Genomic DNA, 25,413 nt, shown 5'->3' on the forward strand with positions numbered 1-25,413 from the left:
GGAGCAATGCTCCTTCCCGCGCTCTGGGTGCCTGCTTTCACCCCACATTCTGAAAGTCCCATTTGTAAGCCTCACAACGATTTTTCTAATAGTCCATGGAAAAACAGCATGAAAAGATAAGTTTATTTTGCTGCAAAGAAATGTTGAAATCCCTGCACGGGTTTTCTTATAACACACATTTTCCACACATGTTTTGAAGAGCCCTCGTATCTCCAACGAACCCCTCCCCAAACCTGTGAGTCACCCCCTTTCGCGTTCAGTACCAGGAGAAAGGAAGGGAAGAGAGAGCTAAGAGGCCATGGCACGCTGGTGAGATCGGTACGCCTGTGCTATGGCACGGGACAGTTTGCGCCTGCCCCGAGCTGGGGGCACGCAGACAGCGCCACCCTCCTCTGCTGTGCCGGTGTCTGCCGTGGGAATTCCAGGTCACAGGGGCCTGGAGGTGCCAATGTGCCGTGAGCTCCTCTGGGCCCCTGCGCCCACCACCAGCATGCAGGTGCAGCTGGAACCACAAGCTGCCCCACACGGCCTGTCTGTGCTAACCCGGATGCCGGAGCCAGTCCTCCAGAGTCGGAGTCCGTCTGTCGGGACAGCCACCGGCCCGGGCCTGCCCCAGCACACCCCAGGAGACAATGCAGCTGGCTCGCGGCCCCAGCTTTTGTCACACCACCCGGCTCTTCCGCCTCCCCTGCAGCTTTGCCTGGTCAGCATCAGTGACTCAGCCTGGAGTTCTCCCAGCGGGTCTCCCACGGACGGCGGCCCCAGGCCCGAGCCGAGAATCCGTATCTCTGCTCGTCCTGTCCGCTCCCGTCCTGCGTGCTCCCTGGGTGGCTGGCCCCTCGCCAGTTGACAGCAGCTGTCCCTCTTCCTTTTATACAAATCCAGGCCCGCGCTCTGCGCCTCCCAGGCCAAAACGCTGCCTTGCGGAAATGAGTCCTGGCCCCAGATCCGGGTGGGCTCTGCTCCCCCGGCCACAGCGCGACCTCACGCGCCGACAGACAAACTGCCGTTCCTGGCAGCTCACAACTCAGCCTGTGTTTGACTCCACGTCGGTGGGGGCCGGGGGAGGGGGGCGGCAGACGGACTTTCCCGGCAGCCTTGGTGGGCGCCGCCCTCTGACCCGCGGAAGCCAGAGGCCCGGCTGGGCCTGGCCCTTGCACAAGCAGAGGCCAAGCCCGGGTTTGAGCAGTGACGTCAGAGCGAGGCTGCTTGGCGGCACGTCTCTGGCCGTGGGCAGCAGACGGAGACATACAATGCCCTGCAGTGTTCTGCGGGCGCCGTCCTCCCCTCCCCCACCCCGTAGCAGGATGCCGACGCCCCCAGCAGCCCACCTCCCGCCAACAGGGCACCCGTGCCTTGTGCATGGTGGCGAGGGTTCAGGGCTCCAAGCTCAGCGTGCGAAGCTCTCGGTTGCTCTTGCTGTGGGCCCAGCGAGGCCTCGGTGTGTAAAGTGTATCCCTGTCGCCTTCTTGCTCAAGTAGGTGGAGTCCATAGTGTTCAATGTCTGGGACATCGGGGGCCCGGCCAGCATGGCCACTGTCAACCAGTGCTTCTTCACGGACAAGGCCCTGTACGTGGTGGTCTGGAACCTGGCGCTGGGGGAGGAGGCCGTGGCCAACCTGCAGTTCTGGCTGCTCAACATCGAGGTGAGTGGACGCCGGGGTGATGCTGGGGCCGAGGCCACATGTCAGACTGGTGGGCTCTTGGGGGAGACCCCGGAATCGCGGGCCCGCTGCTCTGCCGTGGTAAGATGTTTCCAGTCCTCCTGGTTCTCAGGTTAAGACCCAACCCCTGCATGCCTGCGGGGGCGGGGCTTCCCTCCCCCTGTGGAGCAGGTGCCGCCGTGGGAGGCTGCCCGAATGTCCCAGGGGTCAGAGATCCCTCCCCAGGGGCCAGTCTGAGCACTGGCCACAGGGCGGTTTCCGTCCCTTGTTCGACGCATGGGGATGGGCTCAGCAGGATGGTTCTCTGTCACAGGCCAAGGCTCCCAACGCGGTAGTGCTTGTGGTGGGCACGCACCTGGACCTGATAGAAGCCAAGTTCCGCGTGGAGAGGATTGCGACCCTGCGCGCCTACGTGCTGGCGCTCTGCCGCTCGCCGGCCGGCTCCAGAGCCACCGGCTTCCCGGACATCACGTTCAAGCACTTGCAGTAAGAGCCCCTGCCCGCCATGCGTCCCGTACCCTCTGTCCATCTTCCTAGGGGAAGCCTGGGACCTGGGCAGGGCTCCTCGGGGTCCACTGACTCCCAGAACCCGGCCTGGGGATGCCTTCTCTGTGCCTCCCCAGCCCACGGCCCGAGCCGAGCACATACGGCTCCCCTGGGGCTAGGAGATGTACTCTCGAGCACCCCATCTCGTTGGTGGGCCAGTGAGCAGGGACAGAGCCTGCTGTGGGGAGGGAATGGGGGGGGGAGGAAGGGTCAGCTGGCTGGGGGAGGGTGGCCGGCTCCCCGTCTGCCCTACAGGCTGTGGGGGCTGTCGTGCCCACTTTGCAGATGACCGACCTGAGGCTCAGTGGATTAGGAAAGTGCTCCCTGGTGGGAATAAGATGTTTGTTTCCCCTGCTGCACTGGGGTTCCCTCACCCTGGGTGGAGTGCGAGGGTCAGCCTGGGGGTGTCACAGCCTGACTCAGAAGGCTTCCAGGGGTGCTGCTGTGGCTGGATAACGGGGCTGCCGGCTCCGGGTCAGAGCCCCAGGTCAAGCCTGAGTCTGCCCCTCCCTCTGTGCCTCACTCTTCACCTCTGTAAAATGGGCACACGGGAAAGCAACACATGGGGCTGCCCTGCCTAACTCTCGAGCCGTGGTAGTGAGTTGTGCCGACTCCTGGGAAGACGGGGCCTCCTCCGGGGGGGTGGGGTAGCGGCGATGCGGCTCAGCCCCTTGTGCCCGCACAGCGAGATCTCCTGTAAGAGCCTGGAAGGCCACGAGGGGCTTCGGCAGCTGATCTTCCACGTCACGTGCAGCATGAAAGACGCAGGGAGCTCCATCGGCTGCCAGCGGCTGGCGGGGAGGCTGGTGGGTACCGCGCTCGTCCCTGCTGCGGGCCGGCCGCTCCAGGTGGGGAAGGGGTGGGGTCGGAGGGCCGCAAAGGGAGCGTTCCCCGCCCGCTCAGGCCGCCCCTGCCCCAGATCCCCAGGAGCTACCTGAGCCTGCAGGAGGCGGTGCTGGCCGAGCAGCAGCGGCGGAGCCTGGGCGACGACGTGCAGTACCTGACGGACAGGCAGCTGGAGCAGCTGGTGGAGCAGACGCCCGATAATGACATCAAAGACTACGAGGACCTGCAGTCTGGTGGGCGCGGGCCCAGGGGCAGAGGGCAGGGCCCCCCGGGGAGCCGGGGCCGGGGCACTTGTGGGGAACAGGACCTGCTACGTCGCCGACTCTGGCCTAATCCTCGGCACCGCAGGGCAGCGTAACTGTACCGAGATGAATGGAAACAGGGCGGGGGGCTTCCGGCCCCCTCCTCCTTCCACGTTGCTCCCTAGGACGCGCAGTGTTGGCTGCCAAGGGCCTCCTGGTGAGCCAGGTACACTGGTCCTGCCCTCCGGGGCGGAGACAGAGGTCAGACACCCCCAGTGGAGCCTCTTCATTGGCTGTTGTTCTAGTCCATTTGCACACCTTGGACCCTGACCTAATGAGCGTGGAGTCCTTGCTCCTGGGGATGCTGGGGAGTGGGCTCCTTGGTGACAGCGTTCTCATGGGCCAGTCAGTACGATGTTTGTGTCTTCCTGCTCAGACGTGTCTAAAGTGGCCCAGCGCCTTCATGGCCAATGGCACTGTCACCCGTGCCTGAGTGTGCCCGACGCGCTTGGTTGCTCCGTAGGGCACGCGGCAGCAGTCCCCTCCCTGGGAACACTGCAGAACACGTTAGCCCTGTGTCTCGGCCCGTTTCACGCGGGGAAGTCACTGCGACAGACACAGAGTCTGACACCGTGGCGCTCAGTGTGCATGATGGCTGGACACAGTCGCCTCGCTCGGCCCAGCTGGGGGCCTGCTCCTAGGACGAGCGCTCTGCGCACATCGGCGAATGCCTGCCAAAGCCCTCGAGAGTTGGCTTGGAATCCATGGTGCATTCCAGCTGGCAGGTGACTTTGCAAAGACAGAGTCTGTGGACGATGAGGATGGCCTGTCCTGACCCAGCTGGCCGTCCGCTCGGGACACTGATGACAGTCACAAGGGCTACCAGGGAACTGGTGCTGTGGCTGCTGACCCGGGCAGCAGGGGCCAACGTGTCAGAACCAGAGGACCCCTCCCAGGGAGAGTCCGTGCCCTGGCCCCCACCCCCCGCCCCGGGATAGGGTCACCCAGGTCCCTTTTGGCTCTCTGGGTAACACGACTCCCTCCCGCCTCCCCCTGCAGCCATCAACTTCCTCATAGAGACTGGCACCCTGCTGCACTTTCCAGACACCAGCCACGGCCTGCGCAACCTCTACTTCCTGGACCCCATCTGGCTGTCCGAATGCCTGCAGCGGATCTTCAACATCAAGGCCTCCCGCTCGGTGGCCAAGAACGGGGTGATCCGAGCCGAGGACCTCAGGATGCTGCTGGTGGGCACGGGCTTCACCCAGCAGACGGAGGAGCAGTACTTCCAGTTCCTGGCCAAGTTTGAGATCGCCCTGCCCGTCGCCAACGACAGGTGAGGCAGGGGCCGGGCTGGGCAAACTGCCCCCCGCAGAGGATGGGGGTTGGGATCTGGGGCCGTCGGTGGCCTGAGCGGGGTTTGCAGGGATCTGTCCCATCACACCGGCCACCAGGGACAGGCCAGCCCTTGGCGACGACCAGCCCACATGGCTGGGGAGCAGGATAGTGGCCACGACCTCCTGGCCATGGGCTTCTCTTCTTCGGGGTTTGAAACGGTGTCGGAAAACATGCAGGGCTGGCACTAAAGCAATTTGGAGGCTCGCTGGCTCGCTTGTGCGGTAATGATGGGAGCGGCGGTGATGTGCGTGCAGTCACGCAGTCTGCTACACATCGCTGAGATCAGGGAGAGCTGACTTGTCACAGTGCTGGGTCTCCCCTGTGTCTCCCTCTTTAGGTCTCTTAAACACATCACTCAACAGTGTCTTCTTGTTCCCAGTTTCGGGTTTGGGGCATGTCTTGTTCCGTTTATTCCAACATAATTCATGTTCTTTGCCGTGTTAAGTGACATATCTTCTCGTTTGATTGCCATTGTTTGTTTCTGGTATACAAGAACAAAATTCTTTTTCAGTATTTACATTATTTCCAGAAACCTTGCTAAATTCACCGTTGGCTCTGGTAGCTTTGCGTAGATTACTTGGGATTTTCTACGTAAACATTCCCTCCCTCCCCAAAAGAGATAGTTTCACTTTTTCCTTTCTGACCTTTGTGTGTCTTATTTCCTCTTCCTGCCGAATGATATTGCCTGGGCCTCGGGGAGGCCTGACTAGAAGGGAGGAGAAGCCATCCTGCCCCCGCCGGTGACCTCGGGGCCTAGCAGAGGGTTTTATGGACGTCCCCCGCCCCTCCTGCCTTGCCGAGGGGTTAATCACCAGTGCGTGTGGAGCGTAGCCCCAGAGAACTGCTTGTTCTGCCTCCACCACGCTAGTTCTCCCCCTGGGCTTCTGCGGCTAAGTGAGCTTGTTGATCGTTTTTTCCCAACCTTGTGTTCCGGAAACCGGTACCAGTTCATCGTGATTCACTGTTCTCATGTATTACCAGGTTCCAAGAGCTGATGTTCTATATGAGAATTTTTATATCTGAGTTCATGAAGTATATTGGTCAGTACGTTCTTCAGAGCTTTTATGGGTTATCAAGCAAACACTGACTTCAAAAACAGCTGAAAAGTCCTCCTCCTTATCTATTTCCAGTTTGTGTAAGATCCATATTGTATCTTCCTTCACTCTTTGATGGGGTTCATCAATTAAATTCTCTGTGCTCAGAGTTTTTCCCATAGGAAGGTTCTTAATTAGAAAGTCAATCTATTAAATAGGTGTAGGGGTATCCAAACTTTTGTTTCATTTTGTGTTGGTTGTGGTGAGTTTACTTTTTTAAAAGATGGGTTTATTTATTTGAAAGGCAGAGTTAAAGAGAGGGAGAGGGAGAGGGAGAGAGTTTCATCTGCTGGTTCACTCCCCAGTTGGCTGCAGTGGTGGGGGCTGGGCCAGGCTGAAGCCAAGAACCAGGAACTTCTTCCAGGGTGCAGGGGCCCATCTTCCACTGCTTTCCCAGGCGAATTATCAGGGAGCGGGATTGGGAGTAGAGCCGGTGCCCATATGGGACGCTGGCATTGCAGGGGGACTTCACCCCGGCCCCAGTAATAACTTCTAATGGTCTGTGGCATCTCTAATGATGTACTTTCTGTTGTTAGTGATACGTCTTTTCTGTCTTGATCAAGTGATCGTGCTAAATGTCAAACTTTTCAGATAAATTCAAAGAACCACCTTTAATCCTCTCTGGTTTCTTCTGTTGTGTGTCTGTCTGTCTGCTTCATCAATTGCTTCTCTGCTATTTCCCTCCTTCTTCCTGCTTGGGATTTGATTTGTGTTTTTTGTTCTTCCTTCTTGAGGTAGAAACTTCCAGAATTGATCTTAAACCTTCCTTGTTTTCTAGTATAAGTATTTAAAGCCAAGCATTTTAAGCACTGCTTTATGTGATAAATACAACGTATTTTGCTGTGTTCATTATCGTTCAGTTTGAAATATGTTCTTTTTTTAAAGATTTATTTATTTATTTATTTACCTGAAAGTCAGAGTTACACAGAGAGAGCAGGAGAGGCAGAGAGAGAGAGAGAGAGGTCTTCCACCCGATGGTTCACCCCCTAATTGGCCGCAACAGCCAGAGCTGTGCCGATCCAAAGCCAGGAGCCAGGAGCTTCTTCCGGGTCTCCCATGTGGGTGCAGGGGACCAAGGACTTGGGCCATCTTCTACTGCTTTCCCAGGCCATAGCAGAGAGCTGTATTGGAAGTGGAGCAGCCAGGTTTTGAACTGGCGCCCATATGGGATGCCAGCACTTCTGGCCAGGGCGTTAACCCACTGTGCCACAGCATCAACCCCGAAATATGTTCTAATAGCCCTTGTAATTACTTACTTAGCCCATTGGTTACTTATAAATATATTGTTATATTTCCAAATATGAGTTCTTAGGGACTTTTTAATGCCATATTGGTAATGATTTTAAATTTATTTGTTTTGATCAGAGAATATTTCTAAGATTTTAGTCTTCTGTAACTTATTGAGACTTATTTTATGGGTCAATGTATGATCTTTCTTGGTGAAAGCCCAAAGTGCACGTGTGTGTATGCATGTGTGTATGTGTGTTTGTACATGTGTGTATGTATGTGTGTATGTATATGTATGTGTAAGTATGTGTATAAATATGTGTATTGTAAGCATGTGTGTATGTATATACGTAAATGTGTGTGTATTGTATGTGTATATGTGTAATTGTGTGTATGCGTGTACATGTGTGTATCCATGTGTATATGTTTGAGTATATGTGCATGTATGTATGTACATGTATGTATGTGTGTGCATGTGTGTATGTGTAATTATGTGTGTACATGTGTGTGTATGTGTGTGTGCATGTTCTCTAGTGTGGCCAGATAGTGAACAGTCCTGTTCAAATCCTTGATGTCTTCCTCATTGATTTTCTCCTATTCATTCCCCCATTACTAAGAAGCATTAAAGGATCTAACTGTGTCAGTGCATTTGTGTCTTTCTCCACTTCTGTCCACTTTGCATCCATGTATTTTGAAGTTATTGTTAATGATGTATACATCTATAATTGTCATGGCTTGAATGAATTGTTTCTTTCATTATAAACTATCTATCTTTGGTAATATTCTCTTCTTAAAGTCTATTTGTCTGTTACTAAAATAGTAGCTCAGCTTTATTTTTTTTCTAACTGGGTTTTTCCCCCATCCTTTCATTAGCAGCTTATCTGGTTATTTATATTAAAAATGAATCTCTTGATGAAAATCCATTATCCAATCCGACAATCTCTGCCTTTTAACAGAAATATTTAGTACATTTACATTTAGTGTAATTAATCATAAGGTTGGGTTGAAGCCTACCATCTTGCTATGTATTTTGAATATATACATTCTATTTTTGTTACTCTGAATTCTTTCCTGCCCTCTTTTGAGTTAAGAAAAGAATTTTTTTAGTATTTTCATTCTTTTGGCTGTTTAGCCACATCTCTTGGTGTTATAATTGATGGTTAATCTAGGATTAGAATAAGTGTCTTAGTTTATCAGTGGTGTAGTGTTGACTTCTTCCCACTCTCCCCAGGCTGCATCTTCCTAAGCAGCTGAGCTGAGAAACCATCCCTCCCCCCCAGGGTGAAATCCCTGAGAGGGCCAGGGCTGCAAGGAGGGGAGGGGGGTGTGTGTGTGCAGGGACCAAGCCTCTGGGCGATGCTCGGACCTCAGCCAGCTCAGCACTCAGGGCCCTACCACCCCAGCCCGAGTCGTCCAGTTCCTGAGCTTGGTGCTAGCGTTGGCCGTGAAGAGTTCATAGTCACAGTTGCCTGTTCTCTCAGCCCTGGAAGCCCCAGGGGGATGCTCACCAGCAACGTTTGGGGAGCTGGCCCCACACTTGGCCTCCATTGTCCGTGTCTCAGCCTCCCTGAGCCCCTCTGCCTGAGGCCATCCTCCGCTTTCTACAGGGCCTTGGGGCCCAGAGAGACCTCATGCGCCATGGGGGCCAGAAGAAAAGAAGCCCCAAGAGGAATGCAGGATTCCTTGGCCCTCGCACCACACCATGGGGTGTCTGTCCTTGGCTTTGGTCTAAGAAAAACTCAAGGTGTGAGTTTACAGCATTGTCACATCTGACAATTTTATGGTTATTTTATCAGCAAGTTAGAGGAGACACTGCTAACAGTAACTGGTTTTCTACATTCTATATCCAAGACAGATACATATACTTGTCATAGGAAGGCATTTCATAAGGTTCTGGAAAAATGGAATTAAAAGACAATTGTATCCCAGTGCAAAAAAAAAAAAAAAAAATGATATCCATGGAAACAAGGGATCATTGCAAAGTTCATGGGAAATGTGTATTATGAAGCAACTGTGAATGAATTTTTAAAAATATTGCACTGGAATAGGCCTACCTTTAAATTCCAGTTTTGTGAGCTCTTCTGAAGTCACCGTGTGTGTGCGTATCGCTGACGCAACTGCAGAGGTAGGCAGCTCACGGCAGGTCCTCGTGAGAAGCAGTGTGGAGCGCACTGCTGGGGAGTGCACTGCACTTCCTCCTCGTCCTGGAGTGGGGGCAGGACCCCCACCTGCGGGCGTGCAGTGGTTGTGAGGACCAATAGGAGAGCGCATCTCACGTATTTAGAACTACGTCTCCGGGAGGCTGTCAGATACTTGCAGTTGTGCTGTGGTTGCTCCTTTGTCGTGTTAAGTCCTGGGAGTGGCGGTGTCTGTGTCTGTACAAGGTCAAGGTCATGAATAGGGGGCTGTGTTCCATCCTAGCGCAGGTGTAACGGCTCCCTTGTGCCCTGGCTGGGTCCGGCTCCTTGCAGCCCAAGCTTTCATAAGGTCAGCGGTGCTGCTCCCACCATCGAATCATTGCCGACGATGCCCTGGCGCCCCCTCGGAGCTGGCTCTTCCACCTGCGTGCAGTCTGGGGCATGACCCCCGCCGCACCCTGCCCAGGGGCCCTGAGCGCACAGCACACATCCACACATCCGTGTGGGCAGCACAAGCCCCCGGGCTCCCAGCACACCCCACTGTCTGAGGAGGCCCTGGGGAGGTGCATAAAGGCGGGATTTTAGGAAGGTGGGGATTAAAGCAGGTTGCTCGGCTGGAGAGAGCTGGGGGTGGGGGAGGAGGCAGTGTCCCTTCCCCCAAGCCCTGAAGTGGCTGGAAAGGACCCGGCGCCTCACCCCTGCGCAGGGCTACCTGCCTGCCCTGAGACGTGGTGCCTTCTCGCTTCCCCATGTACTGAAGAACCAGGGCACACAGGTCAAAGCCAGGATCCGTGCACGGTTGTCCGCGGTAACCACAGAGGATCACTTCCAGGACTGCCTGCAGGTCCCGCAGCCCACGGTGCTCAAGTCCCTGCTGTAGAATGGCCTCGTGTCTGCGTGCAGTCTACACACGTTCTCCTTACCCCGGGTCTCACAATACCCAACACAACAGGAATGCCACGTAAATAATGCTTGGACCGCATTGCCCAAAGAACAATGGCAAGGCAAAAATCTGGATGTGTTCAATACAGATGCAATTTTTCCTTCAAGTTTTTAATCCAAGGTTGGTTAAATCCATAGATAAGAAATCCGTAGAGGCCAACGCCGTGGCTCACTAGGCTAATCCCCTGCCTGCGGCGCTGGTACTCCAGGTTCTGTCCCGGTTGCCCCTCTTCCAGTCCAGCTCTCTTCTGTGGCCCGGGAGTGCAGTGGAAGACGGCCCAAGTGCTTGGGCCCTGCACCCGCATGGGAGACCAAGAGGAAGCACCTGGCTTCTGGCTTCAGATCGGCGCAGCGCGGGCTGTAGTGGCCATTTGGGGGGTGAACCAACGGAAGGAAGACCTTTCTCTCTGTCTCTCTCTCTCTCTCACTGTCTAACTCACTGCCTGTAAAAAAAAAAAAAAAAAGAAAAGAAAAAGAAAGTAATCTGTAGATATGGAGGGCCAAGGATGTACTATTTTATGGGATCCTCTTCCAGAATGTTCTACAGGCCTTCCCTGGACTGCAATGGATTTGTTTCCGGGGACTAGAAGGGCTGAAGCTACACCCTTTAACAAAGAGTCCAGGCACTGCCCGTGGCCACCCCACAGCTCCCGGCGCCCAGACAGGGCTGGCTTCCAGGCACACTCTGGGAGGGACCGCTGTGACACCAGCCATGTGTGCCTCCCTAACCCAGGGTTTTTACGACCAAGCGCAGCCTCGTAAAACACCCCCCTCTTTTGCGCAAAGCAGCCTCGGTCTGACTTGCAAGGCGGTCGTGTGTTCTCAGCCGGCCAAGAACACCAGATGGCCCCAAGGGTCAACGGTGTTGCTCTGAGCCCTGCCGGCTTTGCCCTCGGGACCGTGGAGCCATGTTGTGTGTCCACCAGCCAAGGTCAACTGAAGGGAACCTGAGCCCTGCCCGCGGCGGGAGCGCCCACGCCTGTCTCCCCTCAGCTTCGTCCCAGCCTCTGTCCTAGGAGCCTGGATCACACAGGCCCTGCATCCGTCTCCATTTCGCTCTGGAGCCGGCATTCTCAGCCATGGATGAGCCTCTCTGTCTGAGAGCAGAACTGGAGGGCCCGCGAGGAGGGCGGGGGTCCTGGCCGGGGGCTCAGCCTCGTGCGTCCTCAGTAGGTCTCGGTGTCTTTCAGCTACCTGCTGCCGCACCTGCTTCCCGCCAAGCCCGGCCTGGACACCCATGGCATGCGGCACCCCGCGGCCAACACCATCCAGCGGGTGTTCAAGATGAGCTTCGTGCCCGTCGGCTTCTGGCAGAGGTTTATAGCACGGATGCTGATCAGCTTGGCCGAGATGGACCTGCAGGTAAACACGGCCTCTGTGCCGGGGAGGTGGGTTGGGGGGGACATGGCCTTGCCCGCTCAAGCCGCTTCCCCTGGGTGACACCACCGACCCGGGCCCAGGCCGCAAGCCCAGCACAGACCCTTGCAGCCCCTTCCTGGGCCCCCCGAGATCAGTAGCCCTTGGCTGAGGCAGAACCCCCCTTTCGGAGAGGAAGCCTCACCATCACCCACCTCCACCTCCACTCACCTAGAGCATGTTCCAACAGCACGCCCAGGGCTTCTGACTCGGCGGGTGGGGCTGGGGCCGAGCACTGGCACTTCTGACCGGATCCCCGGGACGCCGCTGGCCCCGTCACCACACTCGGGGAACCTGACTTTAGAAGCTGGGTTCAGGCTGTACACCCCACTCACTGGGCCAGGAGAGAGGGGCCCAGTTCTGGCAGACACACACTACCCCCAGAGCACCCCGATCAGAACCTCTGGGCGTGGCTCCCGGGGAGAGCAGTCCCTGTTGTCAGTGGCATCCATTTCCTGCAACAGTTGACGACTGCGTGGTTCTCCGTGGGGTTCCCAGAGCAGCAGCAGCGGCCTCATCCGGGAACACAGGGAAATGCAGATCCTCAGCCCCCCCCTCCGCCCCCACCCCGGTGCAAAAATCCATCTAAAACTTGGGGTGGGGGGAGCCCAGACATCTGCTCCCATGAGCCCCCCCGGGGCCCCTAGTGCACTCTGTGGTTTACATCAACCCTGGCTGTGGAGTCCTTGACATTGAACTCTGCGTGAGTTTGCTTTTCCTGCCTTCTAATTAGAAGACCCTCATTGGGTTATATAACTCCTTGGCTCCAGAAAGATGTCCTTTGATCTTCCTATTTTATTCAAACAGCAAGAAAAATAGAGGCAAGAACCCAGAAAGCCCAGGCGGGGGGCTGGGGGAGTTTGTAGCACTGGGAGGGCGTGCAGCAGGCTCTGCGCCCCCCTCCCACCCCCGCTCTGCCTTTGAACTCTATGTCCCACTGGGTTCCAAGTGGGAGGCCAGAGCACCAGCACTGTCGTCGCTGGCGTGGGGCGCAGCTGGCTAGGAGAGGAGTCCTGTTGGAGTTCAGATGGGTGAGCTGACCGGGAGAGGGGGAGCGGGAAGCTTAGCTCATCGCTCATCAAAGGCGTCCCTGTCCCAGGGGCACGAAACAGGCCTGGTGCGCTCTGAGCCCAGCTGCTCCCGTGTGATGGGCTCGGCGGTTTGCAAAGTGATTCCTCCCCAAGGATCCTGAGCCATGCCACCCCCTGTGGCCCTACTGCTCAGCATCCAAACTCGGGAGATGGTGGCCGGCCAGAGGCCACTGTGCACCGTGCTCGTGTGCAACACAGCCTAACAGAGGGAGCAAGCACTTGGAACCAACGTAAACGTCCAAGAGAAGGGAATGGTTCCGGACATTACTGTACTTAGTAAAAATAGGAAATTTTAGTAAAATAAATCTTCTGTGGGTTTTAATGGCAAAGGATAAGTGGTAGCTCTTTTCCCCCAAAGATTTATTTATTCATTTGAAAGAGTTACAGAGGGAGAGGGGGGAGAGAGAGTGTGAGAGAGAGATCTTCCATCTGCTGGTTCACTCCCCAGGTGGCCGTAACGGCCAGTGCTGGGCCAGGCCAAAGCCAGGAGCCGGGAGCTTCATCCAGGCCTCCCAGGTGGGTGCAGGAACCCACGCACCTGGGCCATCTTCCACTGCTTTCCCAGACGATTAGCAGGGAACTGGATCAGAAGTGGAGCTGCAGGCAGAGGCTTAACCTACTACCCTACAACGCAGACCCCATAAGTGGTGTTTTTAAAAACATACAAAACTAGAAGTCCAATCTGGTCACGGCTGGTTTTTAAACATATGGAGAAAGAATAAAAACCTTGGAATAATGGACGCCAACGTCTTCCTAGCGTCTCCGTGTGGTGTTACACGGCTGCTTTATTTTCTCCCATATGTTCTCTTTTCCACGTTGTCTAGCATCAAGTTTTGCTTGTAAACTCGGGGAGGGAAAATTTTTTGGAGTTCTGACTATTTGGGAGCCTTTGGGAGACACCTGTAGCCCCGGCCCCAGGAGTGCCGGGAGAAGAAGCCACGCGGGAGCCAGCAGGGAAGGTGGGAGGTGCCGGGGATGGGGGAGTTGGGCCGGCCAGGCCCCCGGAGCTCTGCACAGGGCCGACGAGCAGGCGCTTTTCTCTGCCCCTCAGCTTTTTGAAAACAAGAAGAACAACACCAAAAGCCGGAACCGGAAAGTCACCATTTACAGCTTCACGGGAAACCAGAGGAACCGCTGCAGCACGTTCCGGGTGCGCCGCAACCAGACCATCTACTGGCAGGAGGGGCTCCTGGTCACGTTTGACGGGGGCTACCTCAGGTAGGAGCTCGCCCAAGCGCACCTGCCCGGGAGGCGTGGCCCCCTCGCCGGGCATCCAGGGTTCTGCTCCCTAGAGGGGCCCGTGTGGTACCCACCCCCCACCCCTGCAACCATCCTCCCCCATCATGCACACAGGTGGGGAGGGTGAGGGCCGAGCTGGCCTCCCCAGCCCAGGACCAGAGCGGGGGGCGGGGGGGCTGAGCACCTGGGCACCTGCCCTGGACACAGGGGTGGGGCCTGCAGGGGCTTTGCTGCCCCCCAGCCCACTCCCTTGTTCTGAGAGTAGGAGCCAGGCGGGATGGGGGGCGTGGGGGGCGGCGCTCAGACTCCCCCCATTACCACCACCACCACCACCCCCATCCTGTGACCTGACAAGACACCCACCTGGTGCCATGTGCCTGGTGTTTTTAAGACATGAAGTCTGTCCTGCAGGTTTAGCGAATGAGAGCACACGCGGCTGTTTGATATTCACAGTGCGTTTTAAAAAACTGTCCTTAGCTCTGTGAGGAGCGGAGAGGGAGGAGGGGAGGTCGCTCCCCAGAGGGCCTGCGCTGCGCCCCGCAAAGCTCTCTGTGAGCCCACGGATGCAGAGTGGGCAGGAGGGTCCTCCCTGGAGGCAGGGTGGTCTTCCCCGGGGTCCACAGCCCCTTCCTGCCTCCTGGCTTTCAGCGTGGAATCCTCCGATGTGAACTGGAAAAAGAAGAAAAGTGGAGGCATAAAGATCATCTGCCAGTCGGAAATGCGGGACTTCTCGGCCATGGCCTTCATCACCGACCACGTCAACTCCCTCATCGATCAGTGGTTTCCCGGTGAGAGGGCGGGAGGCGGGGCTGCCTCCGTGGGCTAGCAGAAATCCCAGTGGGATTCAGCTCGCACAGCACGGCTGGGGAGCATCGTCGGGGCCTCCAGGCTGTACGCAGTGGGGGTGGGGAGCGGCACAGGGCCCCACACGTGGTGCGAGACAGCGCTCACAGGCAGCCTGCGTGGGTCTTGTTTACTCACTGAGGACAGTGGTGGGGCCTGGGGAGCTGCCGAGGGAGACGGACCCCCTGTGCAGAGGCACGGAGGGAGGGGCGCCCCAGCTGCCCGCCCCCCCCATCCCGGCGCGGATCAAACCACCCACGCGGCTTTCTCAGATCCTTTAGGTCCCCGGTCTTCCTTGAGAGTCCGCCCAAAGAAAACACTTTTTGAAGTGAGGCTGCTCAGAGAGCTGTTTCGCTGCTGGGTTGGAGCCGACCCCCAGCGCGGCCTGCAGGGAGGAGGCGGCAGGCAAGGGCGACAGGCAGCTGTGCAGAGGAGGCCACGCCGGTAGAGAGTGGGTTTGGGACCCCAGCCCAGCCCCCGCGGCCAGCTGCCTCCCCTGCACGCTCTCTTGCAACCCAGGGGAGCGCCAAGGACGGTGCTTAAGGAAGAGAGGTGGAGCGCTCCCCATGTACCAGGGCCTGGCTTCCCTTGGAGCTTGGGCCCTGCAGGGATCGATGGGGAGGGGAAACCAAGGCTTAGAAAGGGCCCCTGGGGATATGCAATCCGGTGTGTGTTGTGGCCGTCTGGGGGCATCTGGCCATCCAGTGGGGGGTACATCCAACCTTTCTGAACACTTGTCTGGCGTCCCCCCAAGCCAAGGTCCCCAAACAGCAGGTGCTGGGGAGCTGGACAGGTGAGCCTGTTAGACAGCCAGCTGAGACAGGAAGGACCTAGCTGAGCACCCCCAAACAGGGCCTGGGGGAGCCAGCAGCAGCAGCCAGCTGCCCGGAGCCCCTGTCAGCCACTTGCGCGTGGGCCTAAGATGTCAGGCATGCCCCCCTCCTAACCTGCAAAAGCCGATGCTTGGCCGGCCAGAGGGCACCGCCGTGGGCAGCCCAGAGGGCATTCCTCTGCATCTCCAGGCAGAGGCGTGCAAGGTCCCATGTCACTGTTCAGGTCCCGTGTCCAGTGACTGGCTTTATCAGAATCGCTACTCGCTTCTCCCCAGCCCTTGCACAGGGCATTGGAGTGGCTGCAGGCCTTTCACTTCTAATCTTAAGAACAGCTCCTGATGCGTGGTTGGGCTTCGGAGAGTAGCTCGGCCCCAGCCCACAGAGCCAGCTGGGACCCAGCCATGCAGGTGGGAGTGAGGGCCACTCACCCAACTCCTGCCCCTCCTCGGCCACCGGGCGGCTCCCAGGGGTCTCCCGCCTCCTCTGGGCGCATCACAGTCCCCAAAAAGCACCCCAGTGTGGTGCCGTGTTCTATCCTCTCCTTGGGGCCCGGGTGAGGACAGACAGACCACCTGCTGTGAGAGCCCGCCTGGCCCAAGGTGCCGGGGCCTCTGGGGGCCCTGCAGCTGCCTCACGCTGGGCCGTCTCCTGCTCTGGCTCCATTTAGCCCTGACGGCCACAGAAAGTGACGGGACCCCACTCATGGAGCAGTGTGTGCCCTGCCCAGTCTGTGCCACGTCCTGGGCCCAGCACACAGACCCCAGCGAGCGGTCGGAGGGCGTGCAGTACTTCGACATGGAAGACTGCGTGCTGGCGGCCATCGAGCGGGACTTCATCGCCTGCCCCCGACACCCGGACGTCCCCGTGCCACTGCAGGAGCTGGTCCCTGAGCTGTTCATGACCGACTTCCCAGCCAGGTAGGCGCCGACGGCCCCTCCCAGGACACAGGTGCCGGCCCTGGGCTGTGCAGGGGTGATCGCCCAGCTTGGGGCCGAGCCACTGCTTCCCAACGAACCTCGGCGACTCCTAGGCAGCAGGGCGAGGCAGCCTGCAGGGGCCACAGCCTTCCTGCTTTTGAGGCCCGAGAGACCCCACTGGGCAAAGCATTTTGCAGGTGAAGCCGTCCTGGGCTCCTGCGCCTTCTTCCCCACTCCCCAGCGAGAGAGCCTTCCTGCTAATGCGGCCCCAGCCCTCGGCTCCCACGGTCCCTGTCTACCCAGCGCGGCATAGCAGCCCCTAAGGCTGAGCAGGACCGCCTGACTGCGTTCTGAGAGTGGCCTGCGTCCACACCAGCCAGCAGGGAGATCTGAGAGACTACGGGAGGAAACAGGAGATGTCTTCCGCCCCGTCATCCAACAGGAAACGGCCGCAGAGCCTCCCCCGTGGGAGCTGTGGCTGCCGAGAGCTGGGCTGATCTCCCGGGGACAGTGTGACGTCACTGGGTCCCAGCATTTTGGAGTCCTGAAGTCCTGGTGTGTTGACTCATTCAGGGGAAGGCTGAGTTCTGGTTTCTTTCAGGAAAATTACACTTTTTTTTGTTTTTGGTAAGACTATGAAGAGGCGGTCAGCGCCGGAGCTCACTAGGCTAATCCTCCACCTGCGGCGCTGCCACCCCGGTTCTAGTCCCGGTTGGGGCGCCGGATTCTATCCTGGTTGCTCCTCTTCCAGTCTGGCTCTCTGCTGTGGCCCGGGAGGGTAGTGGAGGATGGCCCAAGTGCTTGGGCCCTGCACCCCATGGGAGACCAGGAGAAGCACCTGGCTCCTGGCTTTGGATCGGCGCAGCGCACCAGCCGTGGTGGCCATTGGGGGATGAACCAATGGAAGGAAGACCTTTCTCTCTGTCTCTCTCTCTCACTGTCTACTCTGCTTGTCAAAAAAAAAAAAAAGAAAGAAAAGAAAAGAAAGTAAAAGAATGTGAAGAGGCTTCAAAGAGTTGCTAGAAAATGGAATTAAAAGACAAGTTTAGGGGTAGGCGATTGGCCTCGAGGTTGACTCCCATGTCCAACATCCGAGTCCCTGGGTCCCATGCCTGGCTCCAGCTTCCCACTCACGCACACCCTGGGAGGCAGCAGCGATGGCTCCAGCGGTTAGGTCCCTGCCACCCGTCGGGAGACCTGGATTGGGTCCCTGGCTCCCGGCTTTGGCCTGGCCCAGCCCCTGCTGTTGCAAGCTTTGGAAAGTGAACCAGGGGATGGGAGCTCTCTCTCTGTGTCACCCAAATTTAAAATACATATATTATGCATACTAATAAATTATACCAATTATATATTGTGTATCAGCATGTTACATGCTATATATTAATATATATTATTATATATATAGGTGTCTTCACAAAGTTTGTAGAAAGTCTGTGCTGTGTGAAACTTTTGCATGGGTTTCAAGAATTTTTTGCACCCACGTACTTGTCTTTTAATTCCATTTTCCTGCAAACTGCCTGACGTCCCCTTGTATCTGTGTTCTCACTTCCCCAAATGGCTCCAAGCGGGTGATCACTGCCCCATACTCCAGCAGGACCGGGGGCCAGGAGGTGCGGGAGGTGGCTCTTCCACGGCTGCACTCCTCCCATGGTTCTTTGCAGTTCCCCAGAGGCTGTGGCTGGGGCGGTGACAGTGAACACCACTCCTGCAAAGCGCCTTCCCCTCCCTGCCACGTCGCCAGCTTGAGGGTCCCCAGTGTGAGTGTACGAGCAGACCAGGTGCTCCCTAGGTGCTGGGTTTTCCTTTCTGTCTCAGGGAGGCCCCAGCTGAGCCTGGGCTTCGGGCTGTGCTGGGTGGAACCCGAAAGACCAGCTCTCGCTGGTCTTTCTTGCTGATTGGTTTGGATCGAGTCTCAGGCCATGGCATAGTCTTGAAATGAAGTTACCTGGTGGAGAGTCGGCACCATGGACTGGATCCCCAGCAGAGCAAAGGTGCCAGGGACCCACTAGGGTGCAGGCACCACACCCCCTGGCCCGGGGTTTGCTGGCAGAACCCTGCCCTGTGGCTGCTGTGAGAGAGTGCACTTGGCAAGGCTGCAAGAGTCCTAACAGGTGCCCCCAGGGCCTCGCCAAGCCCCCCCCCCTCGCCCCGGCTCCCCCTGCCCATCTGAGGTGGCCCAGCGCACCACAATTCCCAAGCGGCTGGATTTGGTGGGCACTTGGGAATCAGCCCCAGCCCACCCCCGAGGGCTGCAGTGAGCGTGGAAGGTGAAATCTACCAAGTCTGGAAGCGTGGGAACTGCTGCTTCCCTAGGGCTGGGGGTCCGGCGGCCAGCAGGGCTCAACTGGAGGCTGCACCTGCCCCGGACAGGGAGGCACCCGGGCTGGGGTACAGATGAGGAAGCCCGGTGGAGCGCAGCAGAGCCGAGGGGGCCCTGAAGCCTGGGGGCGTCAGCCTGACTTCCCCCTTACCCTCTGCCCCCCTCCTCGCTCCCTCCCCCCCTTCTTTGTTTCACACGGTGCCCTTTCTCCCCACGGTTCTTCCAGGACCGGCAAGCAGGGTCAGAGTTGTGTGGTGAGGACCCAGAGATCCGGGAAGGGGGGACATGAGGGCATCCACGGAGGCCTGAGCCCCACATGCCGCTCGGGTGGCCCCAAGGCTCTAAGCCTGCCAAGGGTCTGCCGCTCTGATGCTTGGAGGCTCTGGGCCGTCCTCTGGGCCCCTGAGACCTGGGCTGCTTAGGTGAGGGCCTCCGGATCTGGAGAGAAGGCCAAGGCGACCCGGAGACACTGGCAGTATTTCCAAAGGCCCAGCAGAAATCTCGCCTTTATTTTTTTAAGATTTATTTATTTATTTATTTATTTATGTATTGGAGAGGCAAAATTATAGACAGAGAGAGGGAGACACAGAGGGAGAGGTCTTCCATCCGCTGGTTCACTCCCCAAATGGCCGCAATGGCCAGAGCTGGGCTGATCCGAAGCCAGGAGCCAGGAGCTTCCTCAGGGTCTCTCACGCAGGTGCAGGGGCCCAAGCACTTGAGCCATCTTCTACTGCTTTCCCAGGCCACAGCAGAGAGCTGGACTGGAAGTAGAGCAGCCGGGATTCAGACCGGTGCCCCTCTGGGATGCCTGTGCCACAGGTGGAGGCTTAACCTACAGTGCTGGCTCCAGAAATCTCCCCTTTAGCTGGGATTAGAACCCAGACCAGCATGGGGGCCTCAGCCCCGTGCCCGGGCGACATCCTGGCTGCCAACTGTGGGGACACTGCTTGGTGGTTCAGACCATCTTTGCATAATGAAGAGAAATGGGGAAACAGCCAAGCTCTGTGGTTTGTCTGATGGGTGCCTGCTCTCCGAGCCAAAATCCTTGTGAGGGAGACATCCCAAGGGCTCCTCACTCGACGCCACCCCAGGCAGAGGCTTCACCCGGGGCAGGTGCCACCTGCGTCTCAGAGGCCTCGCTGTCCTGAGCCCACTTGGCGGAGGCGGAGGCTGGGGCTTGGCAAGGCTGGGCACAGGTCTGTCCAGCCTCCCAGATGGCCTTGAGCCGTGCATGCATCCGCCATTGGGGACCAGCGGCCCAGCCAGGTCCCCTGCACCTCCCGGGGCTGGGTGGGCCTGGCCTGAGCCCGCGCTGTGTGTGCGGCAGGCTCTTCTTGGAGAACAGCGAGCTGGTGCACCGTGAGGGCGAAGGCAGCACCCTGGGCCAAGGCGGCAGTGGCACCGTCATCTACCGGGCCCAGTACCAGGGCCAGCCCGTGGCCGTGAAGCGATTCCAGATCAAGAAGTTCAAAAACTTCGCCAACGCCCCAGCAGGTAACCGAGGCCCTGGCCCAGCCCCCTTGGTGTGCAGACACGTGCTCCCGCCTCCGTATCACCTCCAGGGTGCGTGTGGGGCAGGGGAGGGGAGCGGGTGGGTGGGGCCAGCGTGGACCCCAGGAGGCCCCTGCTGTTTGCCCAGTGCGTTGGGAGACAGGCTGGAGGGCCAGGCCAATCCTGGAACCTGTGCCTGGAGACTTCCCTGCTGTGGAGGCGTGGAACTGTCCTTACCATTTCCATCTCTGTGCCAGCGCAGACCTGGTGCACACCTGGCCTCAGGGGGGTCCCGTACCTGCAGGACCCCTCGTAGCCATTGCGGCGACAGGTGGGAGGGGAGGTGTCCCTGGAGCTCCTCCCACCCCCGGACCCCCAGAGGCAGGTGCTCCCTCTCCCCTTGGCACACACGGGCCCTGGGTCACGTGGGGCTGGGGGATGCTCCACTCCTCGAGGCACCTGCCACCAGCTTGCCGTGGCCTTTCCCACTGCTGGAGCAGAATTCCACACACCAGGTGATTTGTGAGAAAGAGCGGTGCGTCTGGCTCTCGGTTCTGAAGCTTTGGAAACCCCAGAGCGTGGTGCTGGCACCTGCGGGGCCCTCATGCCATGGTGGAAGGAGACAGGGCAACTGAGCTGAGAACCAGGGGCTAAGAAGGGGGTAGAACTTGCTGTCCTGACAGGCCCCCTCGTGACAGCTGCAGCCAGAGGTGGATCCCTGCCCTCACAGCCGCATCTCCTCCCTGAAGGCCCAGCCCCTAGCACTGTTGCCTTGGGGCTGAGGTTTCCAATGCACGGATCTCAAACCTGGCTGCATGCCTGTCACAGGCGAGGGCCACAGCCAGTTTTCTCTCTGGCTGACGAGGGATGGTGACAGCTTCCACTAAGGACCAAGTGACCAGCAGAGACGAAAGCCCCCACAAGCCTGATGAGGCCGAACCAGGAGCTCCTGTGCCAGGCTCTGGGCAGAATGAGTTGCAAGGGGGACCCTCGGGTGGCAGCAGCTGGGTGGGGTGAGGGTGACCAGAGTGGGGACACTTGGCTCCCCCGCCTCCACCCGGAGGGCCGGCGGGTGCTGGAAGTGGAACTGCTGGAAGTGACAGGGCCACGCTTAGCACTTGAGGAGGGGACTTAATGAAGCTCCATAGTGACGGCCTTTGGGGCCGCATTCCTGGTGACGGCTTTGCATGCCCTATGTTCCTTAAAAGCAAATCTTGCCCCGGCCCAGCCCCCAGGCTCCCAAGAGACAGGGCCCCCGACGCTGTGGGGTCCATCCGGCCAGGCCTTGGTCGCTCTGGACTCGGGGTGCCCAGCGGAGTGCTGACGGCTGTTCCGTGCCCCGGCAGACACCATGCTGAGGCACCTGCGCGCCATGGACGCCATGAAGAACTTCTCGGAGTTCCGGCAGGAAGCCAGCATGCTGCACGCCCTGCAGCACCCCTGCATCGTGTCGCTCATCGGCATCAGCATCCACCCGCTGTGCTTCGCGCTGGAGCTCGCCCCGCTGAGCAGCCTCAACACGCTGCTGTCGGAGAACGCCAGAGGTGCGGGGGCGGGGCTGCCGTGGGCGCAGGCGCAGAGCCCGCCCGTGCGTGGGGCAAGGCACCGACCAGCTCTAACCACGGAGGGGCCGCGCTGGCAGGGCTGCAGGGCTCACGCGTTGGAGACAGGGAGAACTGGGTCCGGATTCTGGTTGTCTGCCATAGTCAGAAGTCGCTTAATTGTCCGCCTGTAAGGGGCATAAAACTAACACCCCTCCCGGCGGGCACCTGTCCTGCCCGTCGACGTGCAGACCACCCTCTAACCACAAACACACCACGCGTCCACAGTTAGCAAGGCTCAGAGACCCTGGGCTCAGCTGGACGAGACCTTACCTTTCAGCCAAATTTTAAATCACCCGTTTAGAAACAGGAGATTAAACGCCTCCTTGCTCCTGTCTTTTCTTGAGGGATGAAACACTGGTAAATCCATCACGTCTGACACCTGCCACTCACGCCTTTGGCAGCAGGACAGCCTTGGCCTGAGGGCAACTCTGTGGGTTTTGAATCCTTGCTCTTTGCAGTGAAAACCCCAGCAGTTCCAGGGCGGAGGTTGAACGGTGGGCACTTCTGTCCCACATAATATTTCACTGAGGGTCATTTTCTGTCCTGGCGGCACCAGCCTGGACAAGAGTGAGAACGTGAGGGCCGTATCGTGGGGCAGCCCCTGGCTGGGCTCGGTCCAGGCTCTCCTCTCCACGTGAGAAGGGACTCAGGGAGGGGACACAGATGACAGGGAGCAAGAGGCCAGGGTTATGTCCAGGTAGAGCAGAAGTGCACCTCGCTAGGACTGCGGGCAAGCTTGGGAGAGAGCTGCAGCCAGCAAGGTTCCAGGCCCTCCTGTTACACCGCCTGGAGTCACAGGGCTGGTGTCTGGGATGGCACTTAATTGCATATTCAAAAGGGGCAGGGCTTTCGGGCAACGCTTCGGTATTGCCCATTTCTGTGCCCCTTTTGGGAAATTTCCGAAGCGTCATGGCATCAGGTGCGTGATGGGGGTGGGAGGGTCGGCCCTGTGGATTTCATCGTAACGACCTAAAGGTCGACATGGCAACAGAGCCTGCAGCCATATTGGATAGTTCTGCCTCGTGCTGGTTTCCAGGTTGCAACATGATGAAACTGGGGGTTTCTGCTACCCCGAAGGTGGGGCTGGGACAGAGCACAGAAGGGGGGTTGAGCAGTGCATGAAGAGGAGGTCTGGGTGGTGCACGGAAGGGCGTGGCTTGGGGCAGCGTGGGCTGGCGGGAGCCGCCCACAGGATGGCCAGGGCTGTTGCACTGTGGGCTGTGCTGCTGCAGAACAGGCCGGGAGGCAGTGGGCAGGCAGCAGGGCGGGCTGACAAACTCAGCTCCTCCTCGCCAACGCGACCTCGCCCGACATCAGTAGGACACAAAGTTTCTGGGGAGACAGAGGGAAGAATGGGAGACAGTTGCTGGAATGATGTTTTTCCCAAAATATTGATAACGTAGGAAACGGTTCCTCTACCTTTGTGCCAGACTCTTCCTTTATGCCCCTCGGACACATGCTCACCCAGAAAATAGCCTACCAGATCGCCTCCGGCCTGGCCTACCTGCACAAGAAGAACATCATCTTCTGCGACCTCAAGTCGGACAACATCCTGGTGTGGTCCCTGGACGTCAAGGAGCACGTCAACATCAAGCTGTCCGACTACGGCATCTCGCGCCAGTCCTTCCACGAGGGCGCCCTGGGCGTGGAGGGCACCCCCGGCTACCAGGCCCCGGAGATCAGGCCCCGCATCGTGTACGACGAGAAGGTACCCGCCTGCCCAGGCCGGCCCCCCCGTGCAGGGGCCCGGGGCCTGTCCGGGGCCAGCCAGGCAGTCCCGATGGCACCTGTGGTTCCCAGGCTCAGAATCCCCCCAGCCTCTGCTCCCTCTCCCACACTCATCGAGGGAGGTGCTGGCTCCAACCCGAAGGGTCAGGGCCCCATGTCCATCTGCCCATGACAAGGTTGACTTCTCCTTAGCTTTCGAGTTTTCACGTCTTGATGCACAGACAGCGGAGAGGCTGCCGACAGGGGACCAAGAGTCCAGGACAGAAATGGGTCTCGGTTGGGTCCCGACTCACAGTCTGATGTGCAAAGTGGGGACAGAGGACCAGCCCAGAGGGACTGCTGAGGACCAGCCCAGCACAGGTGCTGGCCAAATCCAGTGCGCAGCCAGAGCAGACTGGATTCTAGCAGGATGGCCGTGGCCTCCCCAGACCACGGCTCAGGGGCCACCTTCCACCCTGAGAGCTGCTTGGTAGATGCCGACACAGGACTCTTGCCACCGAGTGGCCACTGTTGCATCTCGTGCCAGCCTGGTGCTGAATCACCCAGAGGGGAAGTTTCCATTGTCTGTAATTCCTTGCTCTTAGGTGATGTTCATGTGGGCCATTGGCTGGTGGCTTTAAGAAGAGCCTTATGGTGGGTGGGTTACCTCGGCACCTGTGGCATTAAGGCCAAGTCAGAGCAACGAAGGTGCGAGCCGCTCAGCAGCAGGTGAGTCAGGCAAGGCGTTCACCTGGAAGCTGAGATGATCCTAGAGGGACCATCGCCGTGGCGTAGCGGGTTAAAGCCCTGGCCTGCAGTGCTGGCATCCCATATGGACTCTGGTTCGAGTCCTGGCTGCTGCTCTTCTGATCCAGCTCTCTGCTATGGCCTGGGAAGGCAGTGGAGGATGGCCTCAGTCCTGGGGCCCCTGCACTTAGTGGGAGACCTGGAGGAAGCTCCTGGCTTTTAGATTGGCACAGCTCCAGCCATTGTGGCCACTTAGGGAGTGATCCAGTAGATGAAAGACCTCTCTCTCTCTCCAAGTCTTTCAAAATGAATAAAATAAATCTTAAAAAAAAAAAAAAAAGAGGGTCCTGAAGCAGTGGGCATCTCAGTGTAGCAGTTCAGATGCTGGTGCGCCCCATACCAGAGGGCATGGGTTTGAGTCCCAGCTCCACTCCTGATTCCAGCTTCCTGCTAATGTGCAAGTGAGGCATCAGGTGCTGGCTCAAATGCTGGGCCCCCGCCACCCACGTGGGAGCCCCAGATGAAGTCCCTGGCTCCTGGCTCCTGGCTCCTGACTTCTGCCTGGCTCCTAAAGGCATTTGGGGATTGAACCAGCTCTCTCTGTCTCATTGCCTTTCAAATCAATAGAATATGTTTTAAAAATCTTGTTAAAGCATTTAAGATTGTAATAGGAACATTCACATTAAGAATTCTCAGGTGTTTCCCAGCCACTATCCTACTGAAAAATTACTTCTTGACCCTTAAAGAGGCCTAGTACGATCTCCCCTGGGCTCTCATATTTTTGTGATGGCTAAAGTTAGGGCAGACAACACCACGATGCAGGAGACCCTCCGTTCTTGTGAGCTGCAGACATGGTTCCTCTAGCACCGAGCCTGCTAAGCTGAGGGTCTGTGTTCTGATACGCATGGGTGAGGACCACTTGCAGCCCTCAGTCAGTGACTGACAGCAAGGCCTCGGTGTGTGTGTATTGGATGGATGGATGGATGGACGGACAGATGGACGGACAAAGAGAAGGAAGGAGGAGGAAAAGGATGGACAAATGGACAGGACAGGTGGTGAGGTGGTTGGTTGAGGGGTTGGACAGAGATGGGTGGATGATTGGTGTATG

General features: G+C 58.0%; 1 protein-coding gene across 3 annotated transcripts in view; it reads left to right on the forward strand.

The window, feature by feature from the left end:
* The window catches only part of LRRK1 (leucine rich repeat kinase 1), a 124,301-nt gene that overhangs the window by 83,823 nt on the left and 15,065 nt on the right, over window positions 1-25,413 (forward strand). For all 3 annotated transcript variants that reach the window (XM_062204967.1, XM_062204968.1, XM_062204969.1), the window contains 12 exons: window positions 1,482-1,646; window positions 1,978-2,150; window positions 2,896-3,016; window positions 3,130-3,289; window positions 4,358-4,634; window positions 11,288-11,459; window positions 13,656-13,822; window positions 14,492-14,631; window positions 16,187-16,436; window positions 20,084-20,250; window positions 21,594-21,791; window positions 23,282-23,559. In XM_062204967.1, coding sequence (XP_062060951.1) covers window positions 1,482-1,646; window positions 1,978-2,150; window positions 2,896-3,016; window positions 3,130-3,289; window positions 4,358-4,634; window positions 11,288-11,459; window positions 13,656-13,822; window positions 14,492-14,631; window positions 16,187-16,436; window positions 20,084-20,250; window positions 21,594-21,791; window positions 23,282-23,559 — 2,268 coding nt within the window. The remainder of the gene's footprint in view (window positions 1-1,481; window positions 1,647-1,977; window positions 2,151-2,895; window positions 3,017-3,129; window positions 3,290-4,357; window positions 4,635-11,287; window positions 11,460-13,655; window positions 13,823-14,491; window positions 14,632-16,186; window positions 16,437-20,083; window positions 20,251-21,593; window positions 21,792-23,281; window positions 23,560-25,413) is intronic.

The sequence above is a fragment of the Lepus europaeus genome, chromosome 11, assembly GCF_033115175.1.
Source record: "Lepus europaeus isolate LE1 chromosome 11, mLepTim1.pri, whole genome shotgun sequence".
NCBI classification, from domain to species: Eukaryota; Metazoa; Chordata; class Mammalia; order Lagomorpha; family Leporidae; genus Lepus; species Lepus europaeus.